This window comes from Leguminivora glycinivorella, chromosome 19 (assembly GCF_023078275.1).
Source record: "Leguminivora glycinivorella isolate SPB_JAAS2020 chromosome 19, LegGlyc_1.1, whole genome shotgun sequence".
Classification (NCBI taxonomy): domain Eukaryota; kingdom Metazoa; phylum Arthropoda; class Insecta; order Lepidoptera; family Tortricidae; genus Leguminivora; species Leguminivora glycinivorella.
The window spans coordinates 15760278-15783665 of NC_062989.1; the positions used below are offsets into that span (position 1 = coordinate 15760278).

General features: G+C 40.6%; 1 protein-coding gene across 1 annotated transcript in view; it reads right to left on the minus strand.

Annotated features, from left to right (window-relative positions):
• Window positions 1-23388, minus strand: part of LOC125236786 (nuclear receptor corepressor 2-like) — a 211208-nt gene that overhangs the window by 66101 nt on the left and 121719 nt on the right. The window contains exon 2 of the mRNA XM_048143712.1: window positions 11298-11459. Within this exon, the coding sequence (XP_047999669.1) occupies window positions 11298-11459 (162 nt within the window). The remainder of the gene's footprint in view (window positions 1-11297; window positions 11460-23388) is intronic.

Consider the following 23388-nt stretch of genomic DNA (forward strand, 5'->3'; position numbering starts at 1 on the left):
TATATTGACTGTCGTTCACATTGGAAATGGAAAAAGATAGGGGTATTGCATTTCTTGATGTGAGCTTGAAGGTTGGAGCCGAGGGCATGCTGGGACACTCTGTCTATAGGAAACCGACGCATACAGATCGTTACTTGCATGCGAGCTCACACCATCATCCCAGACAGTTAAACTCGGTCGTAACATCACTAACCAATCGAGCACACGCTTTGTGTGACTCCTCTCATCTTGTACAGGAGTTGAACCATGTTCAGAGAGTCCTGAAGAGAAATGGTTACCGAGTTAACGTTAATAAACGGGATGCAAAACCCAAGCACCTCACTCATCGCGTAGAGAGACAACCAGCGTTTATGCCGTACGTAAAGGGAGTGACAGATAAGATCTCTAAAATACTAAACAATTACTCTGTAAAAACTATCTTCACCCCACACAGGAAAATTGCACAGTTCTTGCGGTCACCTAAGGACAATTTTCCTCTGGAAAAACCTGGTGTGTACAAAGTTGAGTGCAGTTGTGGCAGTTCTTACATAGGGCAGACCAAGCGCACTATTGCCTGCAGAATTAAAGAACACATTGCTGCAGTCAAAAAGAACGATACTCGCAAGTCTGCTATTGCTCAACATCTCATTGAGTCGGGTGCAAATCATTGGATCGAGTTGCATAGTCCTAAGGTAATTTCGACAGAACGCCACTACATACCGAGATTGGTAAGAGAAGCCATTGAGATTCACAAATATAAAAATTTCAATCGTGAGGATGGCTTCAAACTATCTAATGTATGGAATCCAGTGATTTGTTTGTGTAAAAAACCGGTGAAGTCAGAATTGAACAAACGTAGTGACACTGTGAGTGTAGTGTGTTTGGACAGACCATCGAGTGTGAACGCGACCAGTGGTAACGCTGAAAGTGAACGCAGCCGACGCGCGCGAAGGAGGGTAGATCGCGCGCTGTCTATACAACTTTAACATCCACCCGCCTTCGTCAGTTTTCCGTGATCATGATGCATGCAACTGCGTCGAAATATCGGGAGCTCGACAAAAATCAAAAAGGTAATCACGGTCTATATCCCGGTCAATATAAGTCTTGTTATACTGGTGAACAATAAAGAATATTTGTATTGTATTGTATTGTAGAAATTAAAGTGGCAACATTGTAGTGTCGTCCCTTTCAAATCAATATGTGTGAGAACACGGGACGATATTTTTTTCCCCAAGCTGTAAGGAGGTGAACGAGTAGCCTTAGGTTCATTGCAACAACCAATAATGAGGATGTCCTAATTTTCAGAAAATCAGCAGTGAACTAGTTATGCTTTCCATATGCCGAGACCTGTGCAAGTGTGCACATTAGGTGAGGCCGTCTCTTATAAGGATTTTAGCACAAGAATAAAGTGTTTTACACTTCCACACAGTGATCCGAACTGCACCTGCAGTCTTTTAATAGTCAACTCTGAATGCTGACTTTACTAGTTTACTACTACGATTTAGGCCACATTTCACCTATCAATAGACATACTTTTGCTTAAGGCTGCTTTCAAAAAAAACGTCAAAAGAATGTAAAATTGATAGTTTTAGTCGGTGAAAATACTACACTTTCCGTTATCCAATAGATTTATTTAATTCAAGTTCCAGTTAGAGCATCTTATTGTCTTGATTTTTATAAGACTGAATTTTTGAAAACTAACTCATTAAATTAATTATGAATTTTTCTCTAATGCACGTTTAGAAAAACGCACGTATAGTGCTGAATCAGTCGATCTTATTTGTAAAATTTGGACAATTTTGAATATTAAAACGGGTAAATTTATAATTCGTATATCCTGTACCACAATCATTTCAGACTAGATTTTTATTTTAAGTTTTTGAAAAAGAGTAAACTAGCCTAAGGCGAATTCAATTTTTTTCAGAAATTACCTAAAATTAAGTGACAATTTCTTTGAAAATCTACATCACATCGAAGTAAGTTTTATACTAAATTAATCTGCAACGTTTACCTAAATTGCTGTTATGCCTTAGTGATTATAAATTGCTATTATTGATTTTTGCCAATTTTTTGAAAACGAGCCTTCACCGGTACAATTATTACCACTTTTGGACATTTTCTCATATTTTGTTAGACCAAGTAGAAAAAGTCCTATAATGTGATATATATTTATAAACTGCTCGCAAAGTCCTTTAATTTGATACCACATACGGTATGATCGAGCGCTTGGTTGCGATTTCACTATTTTTAACACGAAAGCCCTCTTAAAACATCTCGTACCTATCTTTCGCCCCAAGGTCCATCTATCCGTCAGAAAACCGACATACAGATGTATTGCGAAATGTTTTTCCTCCACGTTTTCAAGAATACTCACGAACGTGTCATGCTAGTTCAGCCACCGTTAGTACTTCTTGTACTGAGACTGAAATAACATGACACGTTCGTTATTTTCCGTGAAAATACGAAAGAAAAGCATTTTGCACTACATCTGTACCTTAAACTAGTGTATAAGTATAGAACGAATCACCTTGCACTGACAGGTCGGTTCAACAGTCAAGAATCCCATTAATTATCTAATTAAATCACAACAATGCGAATTGCAGTAAATAGCGACTACAATAAAAATGCTAATGACCTAATTGTCGGCATTTCTAAGTAGCCATTATTGTTTCATTAAATCGTTCTAGAATTAGAACTCGAGTCATTGTGGTGTTCATAATTTGAATTTGTTTGTTGGCAATAATTTATTCATTGAATCGTCAGGTCCTATTAGCGGTAGGGTTATAAACTGACAGGCTGGCGTTATCAAAATATAATGATTATGTATTGAAAAGTGATATTTGCCTGTATTTGTTTTCTTTGGCAAACATAACACAGATTACACTTTATTCTTAAAGCTCATCGTGAACTTGAGGGACCGGCCACACTTAAGAGACGCATGTCCTGAGGTGTGGAACGGACGTCCGCGCCACGCGGCCTGAATGTAATTCAAAAAACCGGCCAAGAGCGTGTCGGGCCACGCTCAGTGTAGGGTTCCGTAGTTTTTCGTATTTTTGTCAAAAACTACTGAACCTATCAAGTTCAAAACAATTTTCCTAGAAAGTCTTTACAAAGTTCTACTTTGGTGATTTTTTTCATATTTTTCAAACATATGGTTCAAAAGTTAGAGGGGGGGGGACGCACTTTTTTTTCCTTTAAGAGCGATTATTTCAGAAACTATTAATATTATCAAAAAATGATCTTAGTAAACCCTTATTCATTTTTAAATACCTATCCAACAATATATCACACGTTGGGGTTGGAATGAAAAAAAATATCAGCCCCCACTTTGCATGTAGGGGGGGTACCCTAATGAAACATTTTTTCCCATTTTTTATTTTTGCACTTTGTTGGCGTGATTGATATACATATTGGTACCAAATTTCAGCTTTCTAGTGCTTACGGTTACTGAGATTATCCGCGGACGGACGGACGGACGGACGGACGGACAGACAGACATGGCGAAACTATAAGGGTTCCTAGTTGACTACGGAACCCTAAAAACGTCTCCTCAGTACATTTTGTATAGGAAGGACGTAGGACGCGCCCCGGTGGCGTGGCGGCGGCGTGGCGTGCGCGCGCCACGAATCCGCTGCACCATTTTGAGAGCGGTTTCGCACTATCCGATCTCCGTCATATACCTATGCCACACTATGCTCCTCGCGCTGCAGCGATGTTGCCCTCTCCGGCCACACTGCCCTACTCGCGCGATAATCGCAATAGGTTGTTGCCGGCCCTTTGACTCGCGCCAGAAAACCGACAAAATAGGGAGCGGTGGGCATGACGAGCCTACTTACTTCCCTCGCCTACTTCCCTCGCTACTTCCCACGCCGCTCGTCGAGTGTGTGCCAGAGGTAATACGATTTCGTTCCATCATTGCTCGGACCTTTTTTTTTATTTTTTTTTTAAACCTGGGTAAAACCATTCTGCTTTAAGGTTGATTATAAAAAAGTATAATATGATTTGTAAGATAATAAACAGAATGGATTTACCCAAGTTTGAAGTTAAGCGACACAATTACCATTGAAATAAATAAATAAATAAATAAATATTGGGGACACCTTACACAGATCAACTTAGGCCCAAACTAAGCATAGCTTGTACTATGGGTGCTAAGCGACGATATACATACTTAAATAGATAAATACATACTTATATACATAGAAAACATCTCACAAACACTTTTAAACAGCTCACTGTTCGCTAGGTATTCATACTTATATTTCGATTCCACTTTACGTTTGGATTAGAGATGGGCCGAATACGAATATTCGGCCGAACATTCGGTTCAGCTGTTACCGAACCGAACATTCGGCCGAATATTCGGTTCCACTATATTTAATACCTGGCTTAGAGTTAAAAACTTTTCAATGGTTGGTAATGGGTACTAACTAAGGTTCTTAATGTTCCTATAATTTAGTGCATAAGAGCATTTTGATTTTTGTTTCTTAAGCTACGTTATTTTTACTTTTTTACATAATTATTGTAGTAGGTACTTATATTTAACGCATTTTTAACCCCCTTTGGTCCTTAGAATCCTGAAATAGGATGTTATTATCCCATGAATTACGAAACAACTTGTGCTATTTATTTACTTTGTTTATTCGGTAAATATTCGGCAATGTAACCGAACTATTCGGTCGAATACGAACATTGAAAAACTTGCCGAATATGACGAATACCGAATATTTACCGAATATTCGGCCCATCTCTAGTATGGATACACATGTATGCTTAAAAAAAGTTTCTAAACTATCCTTTTAGTATTTATTTTCATTTCATCAGAATATTACATTATAATTTGCATTTTCTTAATAATATAACTTATATAGCTATCCCCTTTAAAAACTCACCAATATTGCATGAGAAATTCGTCATCAAAGAAACATGCAAATTACAAGGAACAAATACAAGGAATTACAAACCACACTAACTTTTCAATCTCCTCCATTTATATTCGGCTTTGATTTACTTCCATTCCCTTAACAACAACAGTAGAGATATTCTGAACACGTATAATTTGTGCAATATTGTCGCAACGCATATTTTAATATTTTCCATCGCAAAATAACACGAAGCCACGCAGATGTCAACGATTTTGTTCAACTTTTTTATTTTGTTTATGGCATCCGGTTATGTCAGTTGTCTGTGGTGGACCATAGACTGGTCAACGAATGAGGTAACATGCCTTGAACGCAGATAGAGCAACCGTATCACAGAGAACCTCCTATAGAGTGGCAGTCTTGTATATTTGGTTCGCGATACGAGTCACCAGTGTTTGGGGTGCGAGGAGCGGGCGGGGAATGTGTTAAGCGCGCTGTGATTGGCCGTTTCAAGGACGGCGGGCAGTCGCGCCAGATGAAAAGGGACAGAAGTATGACTGTCCCTCTACTGACGCGTAAGTGGCCAATGTAAGTTGACCTATGCCGGCTCTGAATAAATTATAAATATTACTTATTTGTGGAATGTAATGCCGTCTGTTTTTAAATTTGAGCTTCTTGTTACCTTTCCACACCATTTCACACTACAGGTGGACATCTTTAAGGCATCAAAATACCCTTTTCCAATTTTTTTGTGCGAAAAACACGCGCTGCTTTCGGGTCTGTTACTTGGTCGATACTGATCGGGCACGGCGAGCGCCCGCGCTTATATCAGTGCAAATACTAGGAAGGCTGGCCACCGCGAGTCGTCTTGTAATAGATGTCTATAGGGGTTGGTCTGTGAACCGTATGGATAGAGCAAGGATGATTTATATAGGATTTACAATCTTCACAAAGAATCGTACCTCATTTTTTAGCGCCACCTATTAAATACTATCATAACTACGCTTAAATAAATAACTACACTGATGATGCCTACAAATTTATTTTTTTCAAAATGTGTATTGACGTGATATCATGATATTAAAATAAAGAAGCATGTCATTTGTTGTTATAAAAAATAAAAACACGTAAAAATATTTGGGGAAAATATGATTTTGGCCACTTCCAGTTTGCGAAACAGCGCCATCTAGTTTTAAGCCTAAAAGGCCCATACATTTCAGGGGTACGCATTTTTGTATGGGCCTTGTCTGTCCCGATATTATATCGTCCTTGAGATAAAAGTAATTTTCCAATTTCCTGCTATCGGAAAAACTGTATTCAACATCGGACTTTCTTTACAAAGATAAAACAAAAAAGAAAGGAAGCCAAATTAAAACGTGGAACGAATGAGCGATCCGCGTAACTCACGCTGCTGCGCGTGACGTTTGATAGATGGCGCTAGTGAGCGGAAAAGGGTAAAGGCCAAGGTCGCTCTGTTACCTACCGCGCGAACGCGTTTTTAGGGCTCCGTACTAAAAAGGTACAAAAGGGACCCTTATGGTGCAACTATCTTTATTTATTTAAAATAACTAATGAATGATAGAGGGTTATTGTATTATAAGAGTAAATTACAATACTTACAAGTGCAGAAACGAGGAAGTTCGAAATTAAAACACGACCGAAGAGATCTTTTACACCGACATTTGAAGTTTCGAGTGTTTCGATTTCGTCATAGGCATTAGGCACATAAAGTACCTACTTTAAGTACTACTACACTTTTTGCGCTAGCGCGGTAAGTAGGACCATGTGTACTGAAAAACATTACTGGGCCAATGATATTAAGTTGTTTCTTTTTATTTTATTTTTATGTTATTTAGAAGAATCGATATTCGAGCCTTCGTTATAGGCCTAAAATAAATGATTTCCATAATGTTAAACGAAAGAAATCACAAATGTAATAGAAAATTAAATTATTATTGACAAAAATAGGTTCAAAAGTGCTTTGTTCCAATACTACATAGACAAACTTTAGACGCCTTACTTGTTAACTACTTTATACTTACCTTAGCAATAACATGTAAATCCGTACATAAGTATTAACGTTATAACTAATTATCTATTGTATAGACTCGTGGATCCCACAGTCAAACTGTGTAAACAGTTTTGGGGGACGTTGTATTTATTTTTATGTTCATGTAAGATGCTTATTCAATAAACAATTCAAACAAATTCAAATACAACTTGAAATAAAAGATATCTACAATAGTTTATTTATAGTTTGCACACTAGAAACGCAATTCAATAGATAAGGTTTACCTCACGTCACCATGTATGAATTTTAACAATGAACATTTGTTACATACATTGCGTAGATTAGCGAGCCGTGATGTAAGTATTGTAAATACAATCTAAAATGACTGCGATAACACAATCGACTTGATAAGAAACGGTGTGTTTACATTATTCCTTATTTATCGGTAAATGGCACTTTAGATAATAATGGACGTCGTAAAATTCGTAAACATGAAGGGAAAACGTCGTGATATAAAGACTTGTAGAGTACACTGAAATCCTTCAGGTAAATAACAGCAAACCTTTTATAAGTGCAAAAGGACTGCCTTTGGTGGGATTTGAACTCAAGGCCTCTGGATCGCACCTAGATCTGGCACAGCATCGCTCGCAGACGGAAATTTCTGCCTGTTGAAAGTTCTCAATTCCGTATAACATACATGCATTTGCATACAATCACGCCTGTATCCCATAAAGGGGTAGGCAGAGCAGATAAATCTACTCAAGTTTCAGTGCCACTCTTGGCAATAAAAGGGGTTGAAAGAAAACGAAATTGTGACATTGCAGTGAGAGGTTGCCAGACTCTTTTACGACACCCAAGGGAAGAAGGGGGTGGTGAAATTCTTAACCTGTCACCCGTGTGGTGACCTGCATCGAAATAAGATTTTTTTTTATTACTTCGTTGGTGGTGGCAAACAATACGGTCTGCCTGATGGAACCTATAAACACTGATTTAAACTTTCACGATTATTACACATAATTATTTTTAAATCGGGACTTAAACTCGGAGACCACGGAGACAACGCCGTCCCTGAAACGTTGGAGGCCAGTTTAATATGTATAGTCATACGCGATTAAAGTCCCAATAGGATAAAAATAGACCTACATATCAAATGTAAATAATTTAAAAGCTGCATTCAATAAACCGAAGCTCTATTTTAATTAAATCATCCAAGGCAATAAAACTGTAAATCCAGTAACGGTATCACGTGCGCGCGTACTCGCAATTTATTTGTAACCCGCAACAATTTTACTATATGTGCCAAGTTTACGTTTTATTTTTACATTACGCGCGACGGAAATAGCCTGCATGAGTGCAATTCGAGATATCTTTGACGTAAAACGGCGGCATTGTGATTTGCATTTTTTTTTTCAATCCGCTTAGTTCATTTTAAATTTTAAGCCTGTGTTACAGTAACCATCACGTTCAGTTTGGCTTTTAAATAGCTGAACCGATTTGGGTTGAGGAGGTAACTGACAGACAAGACAGTAGGTATAGGTATCTTCTGGGTATAATATTAGCGTAACGTATTAAGTAGTTGTCGCAATGAATTCTCCTAAAACCCTTTTACAAAACACACGGCCAATTATTAAATATTGTCAATTTAAAGAGAATTTTTACAAATTTCTTTTTTTTTATGAGCACATGTCTAAATTAAAAATACAGAAAAACACGCGTATAATTATGGCGCCAACGAAACACCGATCGCCACGTTGCTGTCGTTAAAAATAAAAATATCACATTTTCTTGGCATAGTTTCAGTTCCAGCCCTTCAAATAGCCCTATCGTCGGAAATGTGGAAATAAATTAAGATTACCAACGCGGAAATGTGTCTATCGTCTAGTTGTCTGTGGTTCGGCGCCAAGCATGCTCTCTAGGTTGGTATGCCCGTACTATACTACCCATAGATATATAAAAAGATATAGAGGTTTTAAGCCGGATCTAATTAACCTTATGTCATCCTATACAGTGTATACACTCTCTTATAGCATACCATATAATGAAAGAGACAGATATAGCTAGTATAGCTATTCTACTCGATCTTCAATCAGACCAGACACCGTGGTACCGCTTTTTTTCTCCAACTTTGTAAAAAAAAATATAAATTTTTGGTGACCAACTATCAACTAAGCTATCATACTATCAATAATATCCATTGCGTAATGGAGTGGTGCCAAGATGACGTTACATAGCCGTCATCTAGGAGTTTTCTAATCTATGTTGTTTGGCGCCAAGTCCGCTCTCTAGGTTGGTATGCCTGTGTAATTCGTGGAATGGGACCGTTATGTTGGCGCCAAAAACTTGTCAATGTTGTCATAGGAATAATGTGTTAACGTGTGAGTGTGGGCATGCGGCGTGAGGAAAAATGTTGAATGTTGGGAGTTGGGACTTGTGCCCAATTGCCCATTGTTGGGACTTGTGCCCAATTGCCCAATTGCCCATTGTGTAAGTTATACTATTACTATGTAATATACGATTCAAATCAAATTGGTCGCTAAAATGTATTTGCTGATCTATAACCCAGAATACAGATATTTCGGATTGCGAAATATATCTGCATTTTGGGTAATTTAGGTTATATAATAGAATTTTTCCAAATCAAGATAGCTCCAACAACACCGTGCCGCGCCAACATAATATAATTCCCAAACTTTATAAAGTTACGAATTAGATCCTCTATTTTATTTTGTTGTCTTTTTGCCTTAACAAATCAAAATTGCATTTGTTTTGACAGTGTCTAGGCGTTAATTAAAAGATAAAGTTCCAAATAACCCCACGATTACAAATAGCCCCACGCAAAATTCGATCCTTCAGTTTAAAATTACCATCAGCATAGGTGGCAATTACTGTCAGATAAGAGAATTCTAATTAGTTCAGCCTAATCACAGTAATCACCTATAACAACTGAAGCTTAACGTCAATCGATAAGAACTAATATCCCATAGCATGTTTACGAAGCCAATTTCAAAAGGACCTAAGTCATCAGCGTTTTATATGAAACTTTGTCGTTTTTAAAATGGCGCTGTAGACTTGAAACAATGAGGTATGGGAATTCTTTTTGCAAGATAACATTTTCATGCTCAATTACATAAAGACTTATTACAGTGTACTTGTTATTTTAATATCAACCATAACATAATAGGTCACAGTTGATATTGAAATGAAAATTTTTGCCAATAATGTCTTTTTCGATAAAATTTCGTATATGATGAGAACATTGCAAAATACGATAAGTAGGGTTCAGATTTCACTCGATGTGCATTGAAATCGTATATAGCAATTTTATCATGGTTCCTTTGTATTTGTTTCATGGAAGTTACTTGGTATAAAAACGCTTCTGATATACATGGACCTGAACAACGGCCACCTAAGTAGTAAACTAGTGGTCTATTATTTGCTTGAAGAATTTGAAGGGCCCTAGAAGAGAATGAAAAAATCGACACACGAACGACAGACACGGGCCTGGGGGCCGATTTTTGAGTCTCACTGTCACTAAAATACCGGTTGAAAACGGTGAATTGCCTATTATTTTCAGTGACAATTTTCTGAATTCGAACGCCGTGAGACTTCAGAACGCCGTGGATAAAGCATCCGTCACGCTCAAGTAAAATCAGTTGTCTTATCCGCGTGGATAAGTGATAAAATTAGAAGCCCCTGGCTTAGAAAAAACATTTCAGAATGAAAATATGACAGTGAGGCAGGTCATGGTGACTAACCTAGAGTAGTTACAGTTACAGCGAATTATACCGTGTAGTTCGACTTCGAACAAAATAAAATGCGCGAGATCTTGAGGAAAAACAAGTGACGACGTGACAGATTGCTAAGGAGTTTGCTAAGGAGCGCACCCCCGGGCCCCGTCCAGAATCGTCTTCTCGAGTGTTCGATTCAATATTTTGAATTTCGAACGACGATTATAAAATGTTCAAAGTTGGACTATCTACTGGGTATAAGATAGACCAGTGTTTTTCAAACTGTTGGGCGCGCCACCCAGGGGGGACGTAGCCACAATGTAAAGGGGGCGCGGGACCGTGAGACAAGTGTACACGCGGATACAGCGTGGATCTGGATCTGGACACTACATTTTTGATGCTTGAAAGATGCCGGGGGCCCATTTCTCAAAACTGAAAGTTACAAGTTACAAGCGGAAGTCTCTTACCAACTTGTCATATTAGACAAAGACATAAACTTCCGCTTGTAACTTGTAACTTTCAGTTTTGAGACATGGGCCACTGGTCTAAACAGCCTGGTTGGTCTAACAGTATGGCGCCGCGGGGCTACACCACCTGCCTACACCGTCTGTTATCCGCCTGTTGAGCGAGGGGGAGCCTAGATCACCACCTGGCTTGTGTCTGCAGGGGGGGGGGAGGCTACACACCGTTTCTCAAATCATTAAAGTAGATAGTTACCTGAAGGAGAGCGCAGCCGACCCATATCCGGGCTGGTGCAGCCGCAGCGCGGGGTACTGCGGGGGGTAGGGCGCCGCGGGGGCGCGGGGCTGCACCACCGCCCCCGCGGCCGGCTTGCCGCCGAACGCCAGCGCGCCGTGCCCGTGGTCTGACTGCCCGGGCCTGGAACAACGGAGAACAGGGTTAATAGTCAAACTGATAACAGAAACAACTATGTGATTGTACTGGCATGGACCAGGAGGAGACCGTGCTGTAACTAACGGTTAGATTTTAACCGATCATTCCTACCCTACAGGGGTCGAGACCTGTCGAGTCGAGGGGTTCAGGATTTATTGATGAATTTGATGATGAGCATCTAAAATCGCTGTCAATAGAAATCAAAAATCTAAACAAACCATTATATAAAATATCAATATTTTAGCACAATTTTATTAAGTTTAAAGGTTTAGGATCATAATGTGAGATGAATTGATTAAATAACACATGGATTTAGCCAGTATCTGATGAGTTAGAATAGAAATTAAAGACATTTTGACTACAAGATTTGTTTACATTGTTCACAAATTCTATTGACGGCGACTTCATGGAATGAGAGGGTCCAAATTATTAACTGGTTGTCGCTCCGTCTGTTTCGTATGGTAGTTTATTGGTGCGACAGAGCTAGTTGCGTCTCGTGTTCGTTATGAAGCGTCAACGATTGCATTTATGGATAACCCTATACAGAACGAGACCCGTGGATTATTTAGGAGCATTACATTCTAGAAATCTTCTTGCACATACTGTAGCGAAGTTCCTATTTCTCAAAATTATGTATACCCGAAGTATTAGCGCCACCTATAAGAATTACAAAATGATCGAAATAAGGGATAGCGAAGATTGGGCAGTTTGGAAATAAGCATTTTTTCAGGACAATTCTAAATTTCTAACTGTGTTTGATGACCACACCACAGAATATATAATAATACAAGTACAGAAGGCCCACTGCTTTGATGTTCCCGAAATGCCGCCTTTTTAAATACCTATAAAATTCTTACATACAAAGAAACGAGCCGCACGTGCGCGGCGTCCGGTGATAGGGTTACCAATGGATCCAAACGAATTAATGCTCACATAAAATGTTATACTATTATATTCAAGTCTTGGGTACTTTCTAGGTATATATGCTGTAGTTATATATTTTTGTTCAAGTTCCAACATCACAAGCCTTATTGAACTTTTCCGTGGGACTTAATCGATAGTAGATCTGTGTAAGAAGTGTCTTATGGCATTTATTTTATTCAATATGTCTATTTAACTAAGTATTATTAGCCATTCCGCACGCGGACATCGCTTAAAAAAACCTCGCGACGTAAAGTAACAATAGAAAGTGCGAACGTGCATTCCGTGAGAACGCGCGCCACCCTTGAGTAGGCCGCGAACTCGCGGCCGCCAGGATGTACTTGTAGCGCGGCGATAGAATCGCGGAGTGAGCCGCCCCTGACCACACGTCAATCTTCATAATGACAAAATTTATATCCATTGTAATTACTAATTACAGTAATTACTCCAATCAAAACTCACTATTAGAATAAAGCTAACACATGAATCATAGCCAACAATACTAATAGGCGTAAACCATAAAGATTAGTATGACTTAACGTTGACGCATGGTAAACAGAGCAGTGGCCTCATAAACTTGAATGTCAAAGTCACAGGTACGGAATAAAAGTTTGAGAATCCTTTGCTTCATGCGTTTTCGGTGTGGGTTGCATTTATTATACGAAGTTTTTTCGGAAATATTTTAAAGCTATATTTATTTTACGGTTATTTTGTAATTTCTGTGGCGTTACCGCGTTACCAAGGGAATGTGTAGGTAAGTTAAACTCGTGATGAGGAAGGGAAGGAGAAGGACTCTTGTGAAAAATTAAACAGAAACTGACTTAAATTATGACTTAAATTTAAATTTTTAGGTGGTTTTTGATTTTGTGCCTACTTTAATTATTCTTATTAGCGTGTTAAAACCGTAAACTTCCTTCTTTTTTTATGATAGTCACAAAAATATATCGTTTTTCCTTATATTATTAAATTAAAACAGAAAATAATCGCGTAAAACTTACGGTAATATTCGTTTCGTTTACGCGATTAAGTCCCGTTTTAATTTAATAATATGAGTGAAGATCGCGTCAGTTTAAATCAATATATTGTTTTTCCTTATTTTATTAAGGTACTTCACGCACGTGAAATAAAGACATTAGAAAGGTCTTAAGGTACAGTCAACAACACAGCTTTGAATACAAACTGCCAAAAATATGTATATGTCGCAGGGAAATGGCCAAAACAGAGATTTGATCAAATATGTAAGGGATATGATCAAATCACGCAGGATGTCAAAATGGCGAATCCATTTCATCATTTCTCTAGAAAATTTCAATCATTTGACTAAATCCCTGACTCTGTTTAGTGAAATCACAAAATCGGCCAATAGACATGGCACGTTTTGTCATTTCACTAGGTTTGTTTAGCGATTTGATAAAATCCCTGAACCACAAGTACCACAACAGTAAGTTGACGAAACGAGCTTAGGCAGCGTTCCCACTTATGCGTCGCGTGTCTCGGGGCGCGCAAAGGGCATCCGCGCCACGCCACCTGAGTGTAATTCAAAAAGCGTCTCCTCAGTACATTTTGTATAGGAAGGACGTAAGGCGCGCCGCCAAGCGGCGCGGCGCGCGCCCCGCCGCCGCCACGCCACCTGGGGCGCGTCTTACGTCTTTCCTATACAAAATGTACTGAGGAGACGTTTTTTGAATTACACTTAAGCGGCGTGGCGCGGACGCCCCTTGCGCGCCCCGAGACACGCGACGCATAAGTGGGAACGCTGCCTTAGGCAGCGTTCCCACTTATGAGACGCGTGTCTCGGGGCGCGCAAAGGGCGTCGGCGCCACGCCACCTGAGTGTAATTCAAAAAGCGTCTCCTCAGTACATTTTGTATAGGAAGGACGTAAGGCGCGCCCCAGGTGGCGTGGCGGCGGCGTGGCGCGCGCCGCGCCGCCTGGGGGCGCGTCTTACGTCTAAAATAAACACAACGGACGTGGCGGGGCGCGGGCGTGGCGAGGACGAGGCGCGGACGGGGCGCGGGCGCAATCTAAATTACACATAAGAGGCGAAAACACGGCGCGATGCGTCATTATACAGGCTGATTTTGTTGCGGAAACATATTAATATTATCAAAAAAACAATCTTAGTAAACCCTTACTCATTTTTTAATACCTATCCAACAATGTATCACACGTTGGGGTTGGAATGAAAAAAAAAATCAGCCCCCACTTTACATGTAGGGGGGGTACCCTAATAAAACATTTTTTTCCATTTTTTATTTTTGCACTTTGTTGGTGTGATTGATATACATATTGTTACCAAATTTCAGCTTTCTAGTGCTTACGGTTACTGAGATTATCCGCGGACGGACGGACGGACGGACGGACGGACGGACAGACAGACATGGCGAAACTATAAGGGTTCCTAGTTGACTGCGGAACCCTAAAAAAACATTCAGTCGAATTGAGAACCTCCTCCTTTTTTTTAACTCGGTTTTAAAAAACAACCTTCATTGCCGGCTGGCAAACGGCTAACCGTTGAAACAGAAATATAAATGAAAGAGATAGAAGGCTGCACCTGCGTTCACAGCTGCGTCGTCGGCGAATTCAAAGAAAAAGCACACGTGTGCAGCCTCTTGGCTACCTACACGGCCAGGTGCGGGCGCGGCTTTCGACCTTCGCGCCGCGCAATAGAATTCAATGTCGTCTGCTCGTGTGCGGTTCATTTGCTTTGAAGTGGCGGCTTTTTAACATCAAAGGGGTGAGCCTATTTTGTGCAAAATTCTGTTATATATCGTCATTGAATGTCGAGTATATATAGTATCAAATTATTATTTAATGTTTTAAAAATAAATTCTTATCAAATTATATATGTAGTATCATCACTTTATTTCAGTGTACGAATTTAGACACTAAAACCCCGCCCCTAAATTTGATGCGATAAGGACAATTGCTGCTCAGGCGAGAAATCCTGCGTACTTAATGAAAAATACAAAAATCGAGATTTCTTAAAAACTTCCTCTCAATCAGGATAATGATGAAATAATCTGTGTCGGACCGTTTCGATATTTTGGCTAATAATTGATCTCAGTTTTGAATACCACGTCTTTCTTTGTGGCAAATTAAATTAAGCCGTTTTGACCAACTGAAAGGCTCAACTTGTTTCTTTAATAACCTAACCACAACATAAAAAAATAGAAAAAAAACCCCGACACAGTGGACCGATTATCACGAAACATGGCTAAGCACACTCCCGACTAATTCAGCTATCAAACAAAAAAAAACTAAATCTAAATCGGTTCATCCGTTTGGTAGCTACGATGCCACAGACATACACACACACACACACACAGACATACAGACAGACAGACAGACACGTCAAACTTATACCACTCCGTCGTCTTTGCGTTAGTAAAAACAAACATGCCAAAAAAGCAAAACGGTGTGACGTGCGACACAGATATTGATAATAATAATAAGTACATAGGTTTAAAACCAGGGAGGAAATAATGGAGAGCGTTTATATGTCCTGTTTTGCCTTAATTCAATATCATCACATATTTTTGTTGCTGATAAAATAATACATCCTGTATATCAAGCGGCGCGCCCCCTGGGCGACGCTCGAGTTGTGTCTGCTAGCGGCGCGTCGCTTGAGTTGCCTGCGCCGCCTGCGCCGCGCCGCTTCAGTGTAATTTAAAAAACGTCTCCTCAGTACATTTTGTATAGGAAAGACGTAAGACGCGCCTCAAGCGACGCCGCGCCCCGTCGCCGCCACCGCGCCGCCGCCACCTCGTTAAATTAGGCAGCGTTCCCACTTATGAGACGCGTGTCTCGGGGCGCGCAAGAGACGTCTCCGCCACGCCGCCTCAGTGTAATTTAACGAGGTGGCGGCGGCGCGGTGGCGGCGACGGGGCGCGGCGTCGCTTGAGGCGCGTCTTACGTCTTTCCTATACAAAATGTACTGAGGAGACGTTTTTAAATTACACTGAAGCGGCGCGGCGCAGGCGGCGCAGGCAACTCAAGCGACGCGCCGCTAGCAGACACAACTCGAGCGTCGCCCAGGGGGCGCGCCGCTTGATATACAGGATGTATTATTTTATCAGCAACAAAAATATGTGATGATATTGAATTAAGGCAAAACAGGACATATAAACGCTCTCCATTATTTCCTCCCTGGTTTATACCTATGTACTTATTATTATTATCAATATCTGTGTCGCACGTCACACCGTTTTGCTTTTTTGGCATGTTTGTTTTTACTAACGCAAAGACGACGGAGTGGTATAAGTTTGACGTGTCTGTCTGTCTGTCTGTATGTCTGTGTGTGTGTGTGTGTGTATGTCTGTGGCATCGTAGCTACCAAACGGATGAACCGATTTAGATTTAGTTTTTTTTTGTTTGATAGCTGAATTAGTCGGGAGTGTGCTTAGCCATGTTTCGTGATAATCGGTCCACTGTGTCGGGGTTTTTTTTCTATTTTTTTATGTTGTGGTTAGGTTATTAAAGAAACAAGTTGAGCCTTTCAGTTGGTCAAAACGGCTTAATTTAATTTGCCACAAAGAAAGACGTGGTATTCAAAACTGAGATCAATTATTAGCCAAAATATCGAAACGGTCCGACACAGATTATTTCATCATTATCCTGATTGAGAGGAAGTTTTTAAGAAATCTCGATTTTTGTATTTTTCATTAAGTACGCAGGATTTCTCGCCTGAGCAGCAATTGTCCTTATCGCATCAAATTTAGGGGCGGGGTTTTAGTGTCTAAATTCGTACACTGAAATAAAGTGATGATACTACATATATAATTTGATAAGAATTTATTTTTAAAACATTAAATAATAATTTGATACTATATATACTCGACATTCAATGACGATATATAACAGAATTTTGCACAAAATAGGCTCACCCCTTTGATGTTAAAAAGCCGCCACTTCAAAGCAAATGAACCGCACACGAGCAGACGACATTGAATTCTATTGCGCGGCGCGAAGGTCGAAAGCCGCGCCCGCACCTGGCCGTGTAGGTAGCCAAGAGGCTGCACACGTGTGCTTTTTTCTTTGAATTCGCCGACGACGCAGCTGTGAACGCAGGTGCAGCCTTCTATCTCTTTCATTTATATTTCTGTTTCAACGGTTAGCCGTTTGCCAGTCGGCAATGAAGGTTGTTTTTTATAACCGAGTTAAAAAAAGGAGGAGGTTCTCAATTCGACTGAATGTTTTTTTAGGGTTCCGCAGTCAACTAGGAACCCTTATAGTTTCGCCATGTCTGTCTGTCCGTCCGTCCGTCCGTCCGTCCGTCCGCGGATAATCTCAGTAACCGTAAGCACTAGAAAGCTGAAATTTGGTAACAATATGTATATCAATCACGCCAACAAAGTGCAAAAATAAAAAATGGAAAAAAATGTTTTATTAGGGAATTACCCCCCTACATGTAAAGTGGGGGCTGATTTTTTTTTCATTCCAACCCCAACGTGTGATACATTGTTGGATAGGTATTAAAAAATGAATAAGGGTTTACTAAGATTGTTTTTTTGATAATATTAATATGTTTCCGCAACAAAATCAGCCTGTATAATGACGCATCGCGCCGTGTTTTCGCCTCTTATGTGTAATTTAGATTGCGCCCGCGCCCCGTCCGCGCCGCGTCCTCGCCACGCCCGCGCCCCGCCACGTCCGTTGTGTTTATTTTAGACGTAAGACGCGCCCCCAGGCGGCGCGGCGCGCGCCACGCCGCCGCCACGCCACCTGGGGCGCGCCTTACGTCCTTCCTATACAAAATGTACTGAGGAGACGCTTTTTGAATTACACTCAGGTGGCGTGGCGCCGACGCCCTTTGCGCGCCCCGAGACACGCGTCTCATAAGTGGGAACGCTGCCTTACACTGAGGCGGCGTGGCGGAGACGTCTCTTGCGCGCCCCGAGACACGCGTCTCATAAGTGGGAACGCTGCCTTATAAAGTCAACTTGTTTTATCATTTCGCGACGAAACCTATCCAGAGATTTGATCAAATCACCATATTTATTATATGTATTTATGTATACCATGTTTCAGTTAAGACTTTATCATTTCCCTAAATTAGTTTAGCGAAATTTTAAAAGAAATTGACTTTTTGAGTTCGTTTCGCCACAGTTTCGTTTTCTTTTAACCCCTTATTTGCCAAGAGTGGCCCTGAAGCTTTAGTAGTTTCATGTGCTCTGCCTACCCCTTTATGGGATACAGGCGTGATTGTATGTATGTATGTATGTATGTTTTTGGCACTTTGTCTGTATTACTTACTATTCGCAGGTGTGTTGTTGTCTGCACTTGAAGCATATCTAGACAACTCTAACCAAACCCACAAATGTATAAATTTATTCGAAATCGTCAAATTTACTCATATAAAAACCCGGTTATCGAACGTATTTGACCCATTAGCGTCAAATGAATTGGCTATGCGGTGACGCGGCCAAGATTTCTTAGAAAGTCTACTTGTCTGAGGAAAACCACGAGATTATGCATCTACGCACGTAGGTGGCAAACTCCTAAACTACTTCCTACACACTATACTATAATAGGTTTATTAAATATTAGGTAGAATAGGTAGGTAATGGGGTAGCACTACCGTACAAGCGAAAGTATGGATTCGTGTCGATTTAATACCTCTGCCACACACTCGACGAGCGGCGTGGGAAGTAGGCATAGTGTGTGGCCGCGCTACTCGTCATGCCCACCGCTCCCCATTTTGTCGGTTTTTTGGCGCTTGTCAAAGGCCGGCAAAAACCTAGTGCGATATTGCGAGTAGGGCAGTGTGTGGCCGGAGAAGGCAACATCGCGGCAGCGCGAGGGGCAACGCGAAGGGCAGCGCGAGGGGCAGCGCGAGGGGCAGCGCGAGGGGCAGCGCGAGGGGCAGCTCGAGGGGCAGCGCGAGGGTCAGCGCGAGGGGCAGCTCGAGGGGCAGCGCGAGGGGCAGCGCGAGGGGCAGCTCGAGGGGCAGCGCGAGGGTCAGCGCGAGGGGCAGCTCGAGGGGCAGCTCGAGGGGCAGCGCGAGGGGCAGCGCGAGGGGCAGCGCGAGGGGCAGCGCGAGGGGCAGCGCGAGGGGCAGCTCGAGGGGCAGCGCGAGGGGCAGCGCGAGGGGCAGCTCGAGGGGCAGCTCGAGGGGCAGCGCGAGGGGCAGCGCGAGGGGCAGCTCGAGGGGCAGCGCGAGGGGCAGCTCGAGGGGCAGCTCGAGGGGCAGCTCGAGGGCCAGCGCGAGGGGCAGCTCGAGGGGCAGCTCGAGGGGCAGCTCGAGGGGCAGCGCGAGGGGCAGCGCGAGGGGCAGCGCCAGGAGCAGCGCGAAGGGCAGCGCGAGGAGCATATTGTGGCAGTGCAGAGGTAAAAAACACTTCTCTGGTCGTGTCTTCATTTATCTCCGCTCGTTTCAAATTTTCTTATTTTTATACGATAGAAGGCAAACGAGCAGACAAGTCCCCTGATGGTTAGCGATCACTGCAGTCAATGGACAGTCGAAACACCAGATGGAGGTGCGTTGCCGGCCTTTAAGATGAGTGTGCGCTCTTTTTTTGAAGATTTGAATGCCGTATCGGTCCGGAAATATCGTCAACTAGTAAAACAACGTGACACAAAATCGTCAAAACAGTGCCCTAAGAAAGCTTGCCCTTGAGCTAATAATATCGAAAGCAACAGTAAACTTACATCACCTTCAACTCAAAATGAACTCTAACCCATAACAATAAAACATAAAATCAATACGCAGGAAACGAATGTCTGGCAAGGAAATGTCTGAGACTACACTACAGGCGCCTGTTACAAAAGCGAAATTTTACTATATTTCAATTCTTTAAGAGGATACGGTAGCGAAAATGCTAAAATGGAAAGAAAAATAAATATACAAGTGTTATTAACTAGATTTATCGAAAAAAAATTGTCCATTAAGAACAACTCAGTCAAAAGATATTTCAAAAAAATCTTTATAATCGAGGTTCCGCTCTCGACTCTTTCCTCCTTCAAAACTTAATAAATCGGAACGAAATTTGAGAATCTGAATAAACAATGAAATAATCTATGTCGGACCGTTTAGCTTTTTTGGTTAATTGTTACCAATCTTGAGTATCACACCTTTTTTTGCGCCACAATGAAAAAGGCCGTTTTTGGAAATTTTTGATTGGCTCTAGAATCTTTAAAAAGCAGAATATCAAAAAAATCAAAACGGTCCGACACAGATAAAAATAATAACAATCTGTGTTGAGAAAATCATTGCTCTATCTTCAAAACCCAGGGAGGAAATAGTCGAGAGCGTTTGTATGGAGAATTGACCCTACCGTATCGTCTTAATAACTTGACATGCTGTAATACAAGTATTTATATGGAGCTAACTTCATATTTAAGCGTTCAAGAGAAAATATATCTTGAAGAGGTTCGATAAAGTGGCTTTTAGAATGGATGGTAGTGGTAATGAAGAAAAGTTTGAAATTGCGTTAAGCTAGCAGGGGTTTTTGATTAAATTTCTGTCTCGGTAGCGGTTTTAGAGTGTAGATTATGTACCGCACTACCGTAATATAACGAAAATAACGTAATAGACGTTAACGTATTTTGCCATTTGTTCATTTTTTAACCCCCGACGCAAATACGACGGGGTGTTATAAGTTTGACGTGTCTGTTTGTGTGTCTGTCTGTCTGTTTGTGTGTGTGTGTGTGTGTGTCTGTCTGTGGCACCGTAGCTCCCGAACGGATGAACCGATTTAGATTTAGTTTTTTTTACAATAACATAAAACGAAAACATCCTTCGAATGCATAAATTGGAATTTCCTGTCACCTTTCTGCTTTAATATTCAATACAATGTTACCCCTCGATGGAATTTGACAGGATTCACGTGCCACTAAATTTGTACAGGACAGAATATCGGTAAGGAGTAAAATTTTGTATAAATTATTGCCTGATAGGACTTTAGGACCGGTGTTGGCTTGGCGGTTACTGGCAATGTTTGTTTCTTTTTTAAGCAAAAATGTAATCTAACATTAGGATCTGCTACGTTCACGCACACGTTCTTACTGTAAATTCAAGCATCCGGGCTGTAACTCTGTTTGTACGTGATCTAATCTAAGCTTGGTAGGCTACATGTGACATTCCTTGTAAAGGGTCCTTAACTCCTTATGCTTCATTTCATGTGCAGAATAAGGACATATTCATCAGAATTTATCTATGAAATTATGAATTCCAGTGAGAAAGGAGATCTTTGCACTTGAAAGCATAAAGACCAAAAGCGTAACGCATATTTTTTTTTCACTGCATACCTTGAAGTAGAAGGTATCTTTAGGTAGAAGGAGACAAATAAAATTGGAACAGTATTAAAAAAAATACTTCAAACTCTTCAAAGCAAAAGGTCAAAAGGTAAAATATTCACATTTCTAAAAAAGTTCACAGAAGCATTCCCAACAAAGTCAGAATCAGAAATAAGTTACACAGAACATCCGCCATTTTGAATTGTATTTTTAAAATAAGAAGCTGAAAATGTAAATGTTTGTTACATTGTTGACCCTCGAGAATACCTGAGAAGAATAACATTGTACATTTTTACGATTTTCGGAGGTTTATTGAACTTTATTTTCTTTTCAAAGGAGGACTTTGCTTTTTATTTTTGGGATTCCGTACAAAAAAGGAACAAATGGACCTTTGGAAGAGACGCTGTTTTTTTTTAAGATATATTTTTTTATATAATATTATATATATTAATATAGTATTTTATGCAACTGGTGGTTAAAAGAGGTCAAAAAAGGCGAGTGGCGTGGGTAACAATTTGAGGCGGAGCCGAAAATTGTTAATAAAGACGCCACGAGCATTTTTTGACTCAGTTAAACACCGTTGCATACAATACTTTTTCTACGACCAAGCACTTACTTTGAAAGAAAATTATAAATTCAATAAATACCTACTTTCAGTCATCTTAGTTATCTAGTGGACCACCTACCATTTCGAATATGCAGTTTGAGTGCAAACATGAAAATAAAACTGTCTATGGTACATGGTTCTTTGAAGCCTGGCCACTAAGACAAATCGAGTCGAGTTGAATCGAGTTCTCATACATTTGAATGCGATTCGACGCGTCGCCAATGATCGCAGCAGAAAACGAACGAGTCTCGACTCTCGACTCTGCGAATGCCAGGCTTTATCTGACATTCTAAGGTTGGCAACAATGTACCTATTTCATACAATATTTTAATTTTCTACGATGAAGTGATTGGTTTGTTAAATTGGTAGCAATGTATTTACTGAACTGTAACAGCTATATCGTGCTACTGCTACTAAATGTTTTCAGGGTATAGACTAGATAGACTTGTCCAGACATCTTTTATGTAGGGTTTTAAAGTACTATGCATGACCTTGTAAGTCACGAATAACAGTACGGGAGTAGAAAAATATATTTTTCTGATAGAATAAAATAACGATCACTGAAAGGTGACTCTTTTATTTTTATTTCGTACTAGCTTTTGCCCGCAGCTTCGCTCGCATTAAATTCGAAAATTGCGGAATGCTCCATGCATACTACCACCCCTCATTTTTAGAAAGAGACAAAAAGTAGCCTATGTCGCTCTCCATCCCTTCAACTATCTCCACTTAAAAAATCACGTCAATTCGTCACTCAGTTTTGCCGTGAAAGACGGACAAACAAACAGACACACACACTTTCCCATTTATAATATTAGTATGGATTATTTATTAATTATCTCTTTTTAAATGACCGAAACGACATTTGTGAAACTTAATGGCAGATGAGGCGACAATGCCTTTGTGCGTGATGCTGAATGTAAGAAATTAGAAAAAAAAGTGATGTCAAATGTCAGTGTCAGTTAGCTGTCATTGCTGGTTTTTTTTCAATGACACGTATCAAACACGTATAGTAGAAGTTGTTCTAAAAATCGGGTCACTATACATATTTCGTCAATCAACTCGGGAGCCATGACTCAACAGAAGCATGGTTGTCTCGTCAGTTATTTCTGTCCTACGTTAACATGCCAATCATGCGTGGGTAAAGGCAAGA